Consider the following 15,444-nt stretch of genomic DNA (forward strand, 5'->3'; position numbering starts at 1 on the left):
GCGCTTGCTCGTAAACGTTCTCTTTTCTACCTACAGTTGAACATGAATATGTTTCTGACATTTTTAATTGTAATCGTACAGCATTTGTAGATGTACGATAATTATTGATCAAGGCGGCTCAGAAACAGCCCATTGAGAACGCAACTGAAAAACAAGCGTATAGCGGCTGCTAGAATAGAACCTCAAAGACCCATTTAACTAGTTGAAAAGGACGACATTATGGGACCTTTTAAAACAAAATCACGTTTCCACTATAATGTTGCTGTTACCTCAGGCCTGTGTAACGTGGAGAGTTAAGAGCACTATGGCACTAAGGTATTTTTACTGCACTTTTATTGCCGAAGCGAACACTTGCTGCTGGTACGAGCAAGGGGGGGGGGGGGAAATGTGAGCATGTTTTCATTATTCAAATGGAGTATCTGCACCCTGGTCCTCTCCCACATGCTCCTCTACTGTTTTAATACAGCGATATTAGACTTGACACACAAAGGTCAGAAGGGCCGATTCACTGAATTGAAATGCAGAAAAGTATTTAAATGACCGTGGATACAAAATGAGCCTCATTTATCAATATTTCTGTACGTGTGTAGAAGGTTGAAAGTTGGTAAGTAATGATGTGCCACAATTGACTGAAAGCACAAAATGTCAAGTATTCATTCTAATCAAATTGGAAATGCAAAGTGGAAATGAGTTTGATAGTGTATTATTTGAAAAGCTCTCCATACAAATATGTGTGCATTTTGTTTGATAAACGGTGCTTGATATGTGCAGACATTCTATCATTAGTGTTTTTGTAATGGAAAGTATGATCCCAGTGATCCCTCGGAATCTATTCATGCGTGCGTGCGTGCGTGCTTTCAGAAAGATCCTTTGATGAATATTGGCCTTCAGTGATGAGCTTGGTAGATTTGGGAGGACCAAACAGAATGATTTCTTTTCATTTAGTTGAAGGACATTTTGAGACATCCATGATTTTATGTCCTCAATGCAGGCTCTCAGATTGCCGAGGTTGGAGGTATTATTAGGTTTTAGGGGAAGATATAATTGTGTGTCATCAGCGTAAAAATGGTAGGAGATATTATGCTTCTGAATGATTTCAGCTAGTCATCATCATTAGGTGGCTTCTTCGTTCCGAAGGTTGCCTATCACTCTCCAACCCATTCTGTCCCCACTTCTTCTCTCCAACTCCGTGACTCCGCCTCTCACTCCACTCCAATCACAGACATCGTCTACCCAGCCTCTTCTTGGTCTTCCACTTCCTCTCTTTCCATCCACCTTCCCCATCACCACCTTCTTGAACATCTCCCCGCTGGATCCTCTCAGAACATGCCCGCACAACTCCATCTTTCTCTTTTTCAACCTCTCCAGCAGCTGTCCCCCTTGCATATCCGCTCTTCTCAGTACCTCCTCATTCTTGATCTTATCCTTCCATGTTATCTTCAGCATCTTCCTCAGTGTCCACATTTCAAAAGAGTCTATCATCCTCTTTGCCTCTTCATTCATTCATTAGTGGTCTTTCAGAATGTCAAAATGTATTTGGAGCTTGTTTTGCTTCCGGGACGTGATATAATTCTTTCCCCGGGTAGAGTTCTCTTGCCAAAATCCCATCCGTGGAGACCACAAAAGGAGTCTTGGATATCTAGAAGCAGTTGTCGATTGTAGACAATTTTAACTTATGGATGGATGTTAGACACAAACAAGGCAAGGAAAAACACAGATAAATGAGGCAGTGACGGGCAGCCATGGACAGAGGCGCAGCCATCTTGCTCTCTCTCTCATAGGTCACTAGATGTATCAACTTATAATACATGTTTCACGTTGGCATTTCATGTCAGCAGTTATTGCATGTCCATGATGACGGTGTAGTGGCTGAGCATTGGGACCACGATGACAGTGTAGCGGCTGAGTGTTGGGACCACGATGACAGTGTAGCGGCTGACAGCAAAAACTTGGCAAATCTACTGTAAATCCACAGATGTATCATATTTCAGAGTTATAGCTCTGTATGTCACCCAGACCGTCCTCTCCTTCCCTGCTGATGGGGCACTGCTTCCTAAAAGATGGTCCCTTCAATGAAATCGCTATCTTCCTCTCACGTGTTTGCTGAAAAACATGGACAGAGGATATATAGCCTACATACTATGTGGTGTGTAAGTGTTGTACAGTATGCAGTAGACTAGTAGAGGATATATAGCCTACATACTATGTGGAGTGTAAGCGTTGTACAGTATGCAGTAGAGGATATATAGCCTACATACTATGTGGTGTGTAAGCATTGTACAGTATGCAGTAGAGGCCTAAGCACCCAACCTTGTCAATCTTCCATGTCACTGCTCCGCCCTCAGGTGAAGTTCCCCAGAGTGTTATGGACCTGCTGCAGGTGGACACATTCCAAGCAACTCCCAGGTGTTTTTTTTACGAGTTGAAGACCCCCCCCCCCCCCCCCCACACACACACACGTGTTTTTAACTCTTTCAGTGCCACGCCTGGTTTTCCATTTTACCGCTTGAATGCCACCATCCGCGCCAATGTTAACGTTAATATCGCCTAATCTATGTTTTAAATTATGGCTATGTGTCTAATCTGCCCATCGCATTATCAAAGACTATTTTCCAGACAGTGCTGTGAAGGCAGATTGTTTTTTTATCGTGTCGTTGCCGTTTCAGAGCAGTTAGAAAAGCCCCCGTTTTGATATAAAAAACAGCTCATTCTGGAGCATTCTATGAAAATCGTCTTTTAGTGGAATATTCCACAACGTTGATATTCGTCGGCCTTTTTATGAATCGTTTTCAAATAAACGCTAGATGATCAATATTATACGTGCACGCACGCACATTACGGCCGCGCGCGGATAATCGCCTCGTTGATTTCCTCTCGGAGTTTTACATTGAAACCGAAAGAAGACATTTCACAAAACAGCTTATAACTTCATCAAACGTACTCTGATTATCCTACCACTGATAACATAGAGTCCTTACCTGACATCAGATGGTATCCAACTGGTATATTCCAATTCCTGATCACCATTCGAAAAAATCGATACGTGTATGGATCCAACGCGACACAGTGGATCTCCATGATCCGCGGGGATCTGAGGCTCCAGAATAAACTCTAGTAACCCCGGCTGGATCAGTGAACTGGAAAATGTGGAGTACCGGATTTTTTTCCCCATTCATTTTCATTGAGTCCATTCCAAAATCACTTATGTCATCTGGGAGACGACAGGGGGCGCTTTTTTCCACAGTGATCACCGGCGCAGCTCGGCAATACTCGGGTAGGCTCGGGTGATGCAATAATTTTTTCAGATCGCAAAAAAAAAATAAAAAATAATAATTCAGAGAAATCTCGTGAGTGGCTAGCAACCACCTATAAAAAAACACGAGAAATCTCGTGAGTGGCACTGAAAGAGTTAACCTTTATTTTTTAGGTTTTTAGCAGCATCCCTACACCTTTGCCATAACTGAGAAGAGAAACCTCTTGCGCATTTTTGTAATTTTTGAATAACTTTTTCTTTCTCGCCAGTGGTAAAAGTGTGCCTACCAGTAATTTTGTCTTTGATGCCGCATGTGGGGCTAATGGGAAAACTGTGTTTCACCGAAGGATGATAATGCAATGACGCCGGGGGACCTGATCAGCAATGCTAAGCTTGTTTTGGCTAGCGATTTTAACTGCCGCTTTGAAATAAAAATAAATCCCCCGCCTTATCAGAGAAAGAAATGTATATTAGAAGGCCTTGTTCACGGGACCACAGCCTGCATGAACACAGACAAAGCTAGGATTGATCAGGGGCGACAGTGGCTTGGGAGGTAGAGCAGTCGTCTGGCAATCCGGAGGTTCCCGGTTCGATTCCCGCTCCTCCCGGGCAGCGTGTCGATGTGTCCTTGAGCAAGACACTTAACCCCTAATTGCTCCCGATGAGCAGGTTGGCACCTTGCATGGTTGCCTCCGCCGTCGGTGTGTGAATGTGTGAGTGAATGGGTAAAATGTGAGTAACAAATTGTAAAGCGCTTTGGATAAAAGCGCTATATAAAAAAGCAGCCATTTACCATATACCATTTATTGATGGTCCATTCATTTCCTAGGATATTCTGCAGTGACGGGGCCCGACGGAAATACTTCGTCCTATGAGAGGTCTATGAAGGACCTGTGAACACCTCGCCCCCCTTCCCCCCTCATGCCTTCCACCAAGCTGGTTAACTTTATCTTTTTCCACCTAAACAGTTCGCCGGATTTTATTTTTTTTACATGCATAGTCAAGTCAAGTAATTTATTTATGTAGCGCATTTAAAAGCTCAGAGAGCCGACCAAAGTGCTGTACAGTAACTACAGAATAAAAAACTATAGACATAGTCACACAGTGTAACAGAGGACAATACAACATGACAAAAGACAGGATGGACAGTCAATACAGTAGGACCACAAGACATAGGAGACTAGCCGATATGTTATGGGAGTAGGACTATGCAACAGACAGTACGGTAGGACATAAGACACAGGGAATGGCAATATAGTAACTGGACACTGTAGAGAACACAGAACAGCAACACCAGGGGGACTGAGTAAGCACTAGGCTGAGAGAGAAAATTGTAGAGAGAATGGTAAGGTAGCGGGGATTAATCCTAGCCAAATGCTATGGAGTAGAGGTGGGGTTTGAGGTGGGATTTAAAAGCATCCACAGAGGGAGTCAGATCTTATGTCTGGGGGAAGACCATTCCATAGCCTGGGGGCCACTGCTGCAAACGAGCGGTCACCTCAAGTTTTAGACTTGGTGCGAGGGACAGTCAGGAGGGCCATGTTTGATGATCTAATGGACCTGGGGGCTGAGTAGGGGGTTAGGAGGTCTGATATATACAGGGGGGCTACGCCAGTCATTGCCTTAAAAATAAAAAGGAGGATTTTAAAATATATTCTCAGGGTGACAGGGAGCCAATGGAGGGAGGCCAGCACAGGGGTGATGTGTTCCCTCCTTTTGGTGGCAGTCAAGAGCCTTGCTGCTGAGTTCTGAACCAGCTGGAGACGTGATAAGGATGTTTGGCTGATGCCTGTGTACAGGGAGTTACAATAGTCCAGACGTGAAGTGAAAAAAGCTGGATTTGACAACGGAATTGACCTGTTTGTAAAATTTTACCCCAAGGCTCTTGACATGGGGCTTGACATAGGTGGAAAGCTGACCTAAGCTGTCTGTGATGAGCTTGGTAGATTTGGGAGGACCAAACAGAATGATTTCTTTTCATTTAGTTGAAGGACACATTTTGAGACATCCATGATTTTATGTCCTCAATGCAGGCTCTCAGATTGCCGAGGTTGGAGGTATTATTAGGTTTTAGGGGAAGATATAATTGTGTGTCATCAGCGTAAAAATGGTAGGAGATATTATGCTTCTGAATGATTTCAGCTAGTGGTCTTTCAGAATGTCAAAATGTATTTGGAGCTTGTTTTGCTTCCGGGACGTGATATAATTCTTTCCCCGGGTAGAGTTCTCTTGCCAAAATCCCATCCGTGGAGACCACAAAAGGAGTCTTGGATATCTAGAAGCAGTTGTCGATTGTAGACAATTTTAACTTATGGATGGATGTTAGACACAAACAAGGCAAGGAAAAACACAGATAAAATGAGGCAGTGACGGGCAGCCGTGGACAGAGGCGCAGCCATCTTGCTCTCTCTCTCTCTCTCTCTCTCTCTCTCTCTCTCTCTCTCTCTCTCTCTCTCTCTCTCTCATAGGTCACTAGATGTATCGACTTATAATACGTGTTTCACGTTGGCATTTCATGTCAGCAGTTATTGCATGTCCACGATGACAGTGTAGCGGCTGAGCGTTGGGACCATGATGACAGTGTAGCGGCTGAGCGTTGGGACCATGATGACAGTGTAGCGGCTGAGCGTTGGGACCATGATGACAGTGTAGCGGCTGAGCGTTGGGACCATGATGACAGTGTAGCGGCTGAGCGTTGGGACCATGATGACAGTGTAGCGGCTGAGCGTTGGGACCATGATGACAGTGTAGCGGCTGAGAGTTGGGACCATGATGACAGTGTAGCGGCTGAGCGTTGGGACCACGATGACAGTGTAGCGGCTGAGCGTTGGGACCACGATGACAGTGTAGCGGCTGAGCGTTGGGACCATGATGACAGTGTAGCGGCTGAGCGTTGGGACCATGATGACAGTGTAGCGGCTGAGCGTTGGGACCATGATGACAGTGTAGCGGCTGAGCGTTGGGACCGTGATGACAGTGTAGCGGCTGAGAGTTGGGACCACGATGACAGTGTAGCGGCTGAGCGTTGGGACCACGATGACAGTGTAGCGGCTGAGCGTTGGGACCGTGATGACAGTGTAGCGGCTGAGCGTTGGGACCATGATGCCAGTGTAGCGGCTGGGCGTTGGGACCACGATGCCAGTGTAGCGGCTGAGCGTTGGGACCATGATGACAGTGTAGCGGCTGAGCGTTGGGACCATGATGACAGTGTAGCGGCTGAGCGTTGGGACCACGATGACAGTGTAGCGGCTGAGCGTTGGGACCACGATGACAGTGTAGCGGCTGAGCGTTGGGACCATGATGACAGTGTAGCGGCTGAGCGTTGGGACCATGATGACAGTGTAGCGGCTGAGCGTTGGGACCATGATGACAGTGTAGCGGCTGAGCGTTGGGACCATGATGACAGTGTAGCGGCTGAGCGTTGGGACCACGATGACAGTGTAGCGGCTGAGCGTTGGGACCCCGATGACAGTGTAGCGGCTGAGCGTTGGGACCACGATGACAGTGTAGCGGCTGAGCGTTGGGACCACGATGACAGTGTAGCGGCTGAGCGTTGGGACCACGATGACAGTGTAGCGGCTGAGCGTTGGGACCACGATGACAGTGTAGCAGCTGAGCGTTGGGACCACGATGACAGTGTAGCGGCTGAGCGTTGGGACCGTGATGACAGTGTAGCGGCTGAGCGTTGGGACCATGATGCCAGTGTAGCGGCTGGGCGTTGGGACCACGATGCCAGTGTAGCGGCTGAGCGTTGGGACCATGATGACAGTGTAGCGGCTGAGCGTTGGGACCATGATGACAGTGTAGCGGCTGAGCGTTGGGACCACGATGACAGTGTAGCGGCTGAGCGTTGGGACCACGATGACAGTGTAGCGGCTGAGCGTTGGGACCATGATGACAGTGTAGCGGCTGAGCGTTGGGACCATGATGACAGTGTAGCGGCTGAGCGTTGGGACCATGATGACAGTGTAGCGGCTGAGCGTTGGGACCATGATGACAGTGTAGCGGCTGAGCGTTGGGACCACGATGACAGTGTAGCGGCTGAGCGTTGGGACCCCGATGACAGTGTAGCGGCTGAGCGTTGGGACCACGATGACAGTGTAGCGGCTGAGCGTTGGGACCACGATGACAGTGTAGCGGCTGAGCGTTGGGACCACGATGACAGTGTAGCGGCTGAGCGTTGGGACCACGATGACAGTGTAGCGGCTGAGCGTTGGGACCACGATGACAGTGTAGCAGCTGAGCGTTGGGACCATGATGACAGTGTAGCGGCTGAGCGTTGGGACCATGATGACAGTGTAGCGGCTGAGCGTTGGGACCATGATGACAGTGTAGCGGCTGAGCGTTGGGACCACGATGGTTCACAGGCCTCCTCAGACTTTGAGGAAGTAGAGAGAAGCCCCCCCCCCCCCCCCCGCCCCCCCTGTGGAAGAATGTGAGAAGGGCGCTCTGGTGACAAGTTCTGCACAAATAACAATCTGTATAGTCAAAGTCACGCCTCCAAGAGCAGGTAACTATAGAAAAGTCACGTTTCTGAGTGGAGGGGACCTTTAATGCAGCTGCCCATTTCTCTGCATCCAATAGCGGATTCTGATAGAAAACCTCTAACTGGCCAAGTTAAACATTATAGTGGCCCCTGACCCCCGACCCCTGACCCCTGCCATGCCACGTTGGTTATTAGTTAGCCGTACGCTTCACGTCGGCCCTCTCTCACGACCACAAACACATCTGTTTCCCACGACACAGACGGGAGACCTTTACTAAAAAAGGCCCTCTTTTCCTCCGGGGGGAGAAGTTGGGCCGGTGGTTTTCAGGAGAGATTTGAGAGTGTTGTTTATGTTTTCTCAAGGGTTTTGTTATGACCAATTCTGATGGTTTGTTGCATCAAGCGACGTTTCTCAAAAAAGACGGAATAGATGCCACACTGTATTTACCCCGACTCTCCCCGACTGTTTGCACAAGACGAATTAACGCCAACGAAACGCTCTCTCGTCAGACACTCCCTGCAGCATTAGAGGGAACAGCGAAATATTCTATTTAAATCATTTATATTTTTCTGTTTTTTTCTTTTCTCGTTACAGCAAGAGGTTCCAAGAGACGCTGAGTTATAAGGTATGCATTGAAGATGTGATGAAATTGCCCCCGTTGTATCTATTATTAATTTATGTAGATGCAAGTCGTCGGGCACAGAACCATTTAATGTAATGAAAATCTCCCCTGTTTTGATGAGTGTTGGGCCTCAGTCAGTTCACACGATTTCTCACGGCAAATGGGAAGAAGCGGACCTGTTTTTCAATAACAGAACCCTCACGGTGTGCGTTCTCTCGGCATAATGAAAGCCGTTTTTCCACCATTAAAGTGCAACACTTCAAGAAGCTGCTGGTTGCATTAACAGAAGTGCAACTGAGTCAGGAATTTTAATATTCAAGGTTTATATTATAACGCTTGAACGTTTGAACCTGTGTATGTTTTATTACGACAAGCATTACAGAGACACTAAATTGATGTTTAGATGCGTCAGGAATGTGGAAAACATCTTGACGATATGTCGCCGGCGGTCTCCCCATTTCTCCTGCCTGACCTTGTGTATCTCCACTGCTGTCGTCTTCATTTCTCCATTTTCAACGGAGAGAGAGATAACATCACCACCAACCTCGTGATAGCACTGAGCTCTGGCCTTTTTCCCCCAGGAACAGAGATTATTACCCCGGGATTCACAAGTTAGAGAGCCTCACGCCCGTCACCGCTCGGCCACCGACACGGCCTTGAACCCCGGGAAGGGGCCATCCCATAATGATACATGGGAGTTGTCCCCGCCCCCTCTGAGGAATCGGTGGAGAGGCTGCTGTGGGCCTCGCCATGGCAACCGCACTGTGGTAGTCGATGGGTCACGACATCGGATTGCCTCCGACATCCATCTCTCTCCGGCGCTCTTGGACACGTAACGATCTGATGTGCTGTTAGACGCGTAGAGGAAGAGCGCCGGAAGGCTTTCACCGAGTGCAATTTGTCCGTATTGTTTCCATCCGTCCAAAAAAAAACGGAGCCAGACAATGGAATCCTAATGAGCATAACTGCAGTCTGCAAATGAACACCGAGACACTTTAGCCACAACAGAGGAGACGTCTATATCCCGTTTTAAACACACAGACTCATTATCCAAAAATTAACCCTGTAAGCTCTGTAAATCCCCCCTGTCACCCTCTAATGCTTTTATTTTTATCCAGTATGTTTGCTATTTGCTGCGTATCAGTACTCAACCCGAGCCCTTGACTGAACACTGCATTCCACGGCTCTGTGCCACGCTACACGCTACTCACTACATGCTACACGCTACACACTACACGCTACTCACTACACGGTACACACTACATGCTACACGCTACACACTACACGCTACTCACTACACACTACACGCTACTCACTACACACTACACACTACACACTACACGCTACTCACTACACACTACACACTACACACTACACACTTCACACTACACACTACACACTACACGCTACACACTACACACTACACACTACACACTACACACTACACACTACTCACTACACACTACTCACTACACACTACACACTTCACACTACACGCTACACGCTACACACTACACACTACACGCTACACGCTACACACTACACGCTACACGCTACACGCTACTCACTACACACTACACACTACACACTACACGCTACACACTACACACTCCACACTACTCGCTACACACTACACACTACACACTACTCACTACACACTACTCACTACACACTACTCACTACACACTACTCACTACACACTACACGCTACTCACTACACGCTACACACTACTCACTACACGCTACACACTACACACTACTCACTACACGCTACACACTACTCACTACACGCTACACACTACACACTACTCACTACACACTACACACTACTCACTACACACTACTCACTACACACTACACACTACACACTACTCACTACACACTACACACTACTCACTACACGCTACACACTACACACTACACGCTACACGATACACACTACTCACTACACGCTACACACTACACACCACACGCTACACACTACTCACTACACACTACACACTACTCACTACACGCTACACACTACACGATACACACTACTCACTACACGCTACACACTACACACTACACGCTACACACTACTCACTACACGCTACACGCTACACACTACTCACTACACGCTACTCACTACACGCTACTCACTACACGCTACACACTACTCACTACACGCTACACACTACTCACTACACACTACACACTACACACTACACACTACTCACTACACACTACACACTACACACTACTCACTACACACTACACACTACTCACTACACACTACTCACTACACGCTACACACTACACACTACACACTACACGCTACACACTACACACTACACGCTACTCACTACACACTACACGCTACTCACTACACGCTACTCACTACACACTACACACTACACACTACTCACTACTCACTACACACTACTCACTACACACTACTCACTACACACTACACACTACACACTACTCACTACTCACTACTCACTACACACTACTCACTACACACTACACACTACTCACTACACACTACACACTACTCACTACACGCTACACACTACACACTACACACTACTCACTACACGCTACACACTACACGATACACACTACTCACTACACGCTACACACTACACACTACACGCTACTCACTACACACTACTCACTACACGCTACACACTACACGATACTCACTACACGCTACACACTACACACTACTCACTACACGCTACACACTACACGATACACACTACTCACTACACGCTACACACTACACACTACACGCTACACACTACTCACTACACACTACACACTACTCACTACACGCTACACACTACACGATACTCACTACACGCTACACACTACACACTACACGCTACACACTACTCACTACACGCTACACACTACTCACTACACACTACTCACTACACGCTACTCACTACACACTACTCACTACACGCTACACACTACACACTACTCACTACACGCTACACACTACACACTACTCACTACACGCTACACACTACTCACTACACGCTACTCACTACACGCTAGGCGGCATAGTCGTCCTGCAGCTAGTTACATAGGCTGACGACACTCTGACAAATGGCACATCGACGGAATAAAACTGCTAATGATCTGAGATATTGGTGCTCAGCGGCGACTCCAGGACCACCTGGACCTTTCGCCTCGCTCTCGCCGCTGACCCCTTTTGAGTGAGGAATGGAATCATTTAGAGCGGGGAGCGGGTTAGAGACGACTAGCTGCTCTCCTGGGTCGTTACGTGAGCCGCGAGCGGGAGAAACAGGATGGGGGGAGACTTGTCCTTTGGTTCGGGAATACATTTCTTGGTGATCTCCCTGGCCTCTGCGGAGTCTATAAGGGGCCGGCGTTACGTGAAGAGTTGTGTGTTGTTTTGTGTTTACACAGTAGTACTTTTCTCACGGAAATAACCGCTATTGTTTAAATAGCTCCACATTCTGCAATGCCAGTAGATCCAGCTTTAATTTAAAATAATAATCTTGGAACATTTTCATATAAATAAATGTCTATTTTTCCGCTCCCTAGAACAGCCGAGAACAGCGAATGTATTGCTGATGATAATCAGTGGTGTCCGGTCGGACATTCCCAGGAAAATCACTCTGCACGTCAGGAAGTGACACGTTTTACGCAGTGTTGGGGAGTAGCTTCGCTGAGAGTATAATTGAAGAGCATAATGTATTAAATTGGCTTAGTGTGGCTTTGTATTCCTCTCCCAGTATGAACGATACCTCTAACAAGCCTAAGCTAGAGTTAACAACCTGCCTTTTCTCCTGGTTTAGGAACACATGGTCCTCTGTCGCTTCGCAGACCAGACGGCTGGCCAGCTTCCTCCTGAGAGACGCCTCATAGGTAGCGTTGCCTTTACCTCTTCGCTTGGACGAGTGCAGCTCCTGTAGACGATTCTACACCCTGGCTACTGGAATAAAGCTTTGACACACACCTTTCCACACCGGCTCGCCCACCACCGATGTGAAGAGAGCCTGGTTGTAAAACATGATTCACCGTAACAAAGTGACTGCGTAGAGAACTGTTGTTTTGCAGTTGTCTGGCCCGAGGGCAAGTGTTTTGTCAGATAGATTGAATCTCCTCTCCGGGCCTTTGGTGCAGTTTTTTGTTGCACAGCGTTTTATTGTGTGTGCGTGTGTGTGTGTGAGGGAGGGGGGGGTCTATTGAAGAGAAGGAGCCTGTCCTTATCCTGGTAGCCATCAAATCAGAGCTCCCTCCTGCATTGGGAGGAGGCCCTCCTGTGCCTCATCCGTCTACAGTGTTCTCATATGTACCTGACACCGCCTGTCACGCCGGCTTGTGCTCTGTATCAGTTATGCTCTCTCTATCAGTGAGCGGGGCACCATGTGGCGGCTCTAGCCAGCCCCCTTTCCCAGTAACGCGTTCTAAACATCTTTGATCTCGTCTCCCCCGGAGCCTGCCTGGTCTGCCTGCCACTGTCTGAGCGGCATGCAGCACATTATTCTACCCCCCCGTCGCCAAGCTGCACCGTACAGCTGCAGAACTAGGTAATTTATTTAAAGTGTCTGCTTTTTTAAAAGGGACTTCTGACAGGGCAGGGGAGTGATTTCAAAGTGATAGTGTCGACGCACAAATGACCCCTTTTTAGAAAAAGTATTAGCCCTCGGGATCTGGGCAACGTAACGAGTTGAAAGAAACACCAGAAGTATGAGCATGTGTGATTTATACGATGAAACAGGGTAAGAGAAAGTGTCCACCGGTGTACATATTCATTTGAATTTGTTGTCTATTTTGTTGGTAAATGAAAGGTCAAGACAATGCAACGTTGCGTCACATTGGACCAGCATTCTACACGACCGGTGTCCTGAACTTGGTCTAAAGTTCGAGTGTGGGTTCGAGTCTCTGTGATCTAGTATCACTAAAGTTACAGTGTGGGTTCGAGTCCCTGTGATCTAGTATCACTAAAGTTACAGTGTGGGTTCGAGTCCCTGTGTGGGTTCAAGTCCCTGTGATCTAGTATCACTAAAGTTACAGAAGTATGTTGGGAATTACAGGAGTATTACTGAATAGAGAGCCTATTAGGATGCTAGATCCTAATGTGAAACACTATGATTTGCCATATCTTGCTATGCTCGCTCATGCCTGTATTTTTTATGTCCGTTCTATTTTATAATTTTTTTTTTACTATTTTTAAACTGAATCATTTTAAACTATTTTTACTATTTGTGTTACTGAAAACTGTAAGCGGAGAGCCTATTGGGATGCTAGATCCTAATGTGAAACACTGTGATTCTACCTGTCTATCTTTTTATGCTCGCTTATGCCTGTATTTTTTACTGTTGTGAAGCACTTTGAACTGCAACCTCTGTATGAAAAGTGCTATACAAATAAAGTTATTATTATTATTATTATTATTATTAAAGTTACCCCTGGTCCCACGATCGCCAGACTTCGGTATTGTTGTCAAGGGAACATGGTTATCAAGGAACCATGATCATTTTGTCGATCTGGAAACATCCTCTGTCAGATGTTGACCTTTTCCCCCTCTGCGCTTCTCTCCAGGTAAGCAGTGTATGGGCCTCGTGGATCTGGACCGTTCCTGGGCAGCAGAGGACCATGGGTACTCGGTACAGGTGATGACCATGGAGCCCGAGAGCTGCTCGCCCAAGAACAACATGCTGGTGGGCGTGGCTAGAGGAACCCGCACTGCCACCCAATAGACCCGTTCCTATCCAGCCGGCGGGAGCAGCACAGATCTAGTGCTGCGAGGACCTTGTGTAGTCATAGGTCAGAGCAGTGCAGATCTAGTGCTGCGAGGACCTTGTGTAATCGTAGGTCAGAGCAGTGCAGACTTAGTGCTGCGAGGACCTTGTGTAGTCGTAGGTCAGAGCAGTGCAGACTTAGTGCTGCGAGGACCTTGTGTAATCCTAATTCGGAGGATCTTCACTGTGTTGAGGGGCTGATGAAGTATGAAAGCATTCAGGCTGTGTGATTACATTATTTGTATTGAAAATCATTACTTGCCTCAACTCATTTATGAACAACACCTAGTCAGCTTTTCTGATGTATGAAATTTAATTGTGTTTTTTTTCGTCTTTAGTTTTTTGCTTGTTTTCATTGAACCGCTGTGCCAATACTGTGTCTTTATTGAACCTGAGGCTTTATTAAACATGCATAGCTCACCTTGTTGTCACAGATATTGATCAGATCCACCCGGGGACTTGAGCAGGCTACTCTCTGAGGCCTCATGCCCTGTAATTCCTTTTTAAGGACTTGTTTTGTACTTACTTTTGCACTATTGTTTGCTGAACAGTAACAGCTGGTCCACATCGCAGGCGTGACGGCTTCCTCGCTGAACTGCAGCGGTGCACACGCGTGACGGTGTCAGACAGCGTGGTGAAAAGAGAGTTTTCACTGTATATTTTTCAGTACCTCGCATCTCACGCTAGATAATAGGCTCTGAACCAAATCTCTAGGATGACATGCAGAGCCTCTCTGCTCGCTTGGGTTGTGTGGCTGCTCTAACCTGTTAACATGGTCACTGTGTGGCTGCTCTAACCTGTTAACATGGTCACTGTGTAGCTGCTCTAACCTGTTAACATGGTCACTGTGTGGCTGCTCTAACCTGTTAACATGGTCACTGTGTGGCTGCTCTAACCTGTTAACATGGTCACTGTGTGGCAGCGGCTGCTCTAACCTGTTAACATGGTCACTGTGTGGCTCTAACCCAGGGGTCAGGAACCTTTTTGACTGGGAGAGCCATAAAAGCCAAATATTTCTAAATATATTTCATTGAGAGCCATATAGTATTTTTAACATATAATAAATTAAATATGTCTTACTTTTAATGCAACTTCTGGTGCTGCATGGTTTTGCTGATGGCCTTGTAATCTGGTTCATACGTGGTGAGATTGAGCTTCATGCAGGCATTGAGGCTTCCATCAGTTAAACGTGAGCGTAGGTTGGTCTTAATGTTCCTCATATGCGAGAATGACTGCCCACATGCATATGTAGAGCCAAACATGGTCAATACGGCAATACTCACACTGCATTGTGTGGTATGTCACAGGAAGCTCGTT

General features: G+C 47.0%; 1 protein-coding gene across 2 annotated transcripts in view; it reads left to right on the forward strand.

Annotated features, from left to right (window-relative positions):
* gstcd (glutathione S-transferase, C-terminal domain containing) overlaps positions 1-14,485 on the forward strand; it is a 183,524-nt gene extending 169,039 nt beyond the window's left edge. For both annotated transcript variants that reach the window (XM_084317986.1, XM_084317987.1), the window contains 3 exons: positions 8,335-8,365; positions 12,178-12,247; positions 13,928-14,485. In XM_084317986.1, coding sequence (XP_084174112.1) covers positions 8,335-8,365; positions 12,178-12,247; positions 13,928-14,085 — 259 coding nt within the window. In that variant the 3' untranslated portion in view covers positions 14,086-14,485. The remainder of the gene's footprint in view (positions 1-8,334; positions 8,366-12,177; positions 12,248-13,927) is intronic.
* The last annotated feature ends 959 nt before the right edge of the window (positions 14,486-15,444 follow it).

Source organism: Notolepis coatsorum (assembly GCF_963971535.1).
Source record: "Notolepis coatsorum genome assembly, chromosome: 7".
Lineage (NCBI taxonomy): Eukaryota > Metazoa > Chordata > Actinopteri > Aulopiformes > Paralepididae > Notolepis > Notolepis coatsorum.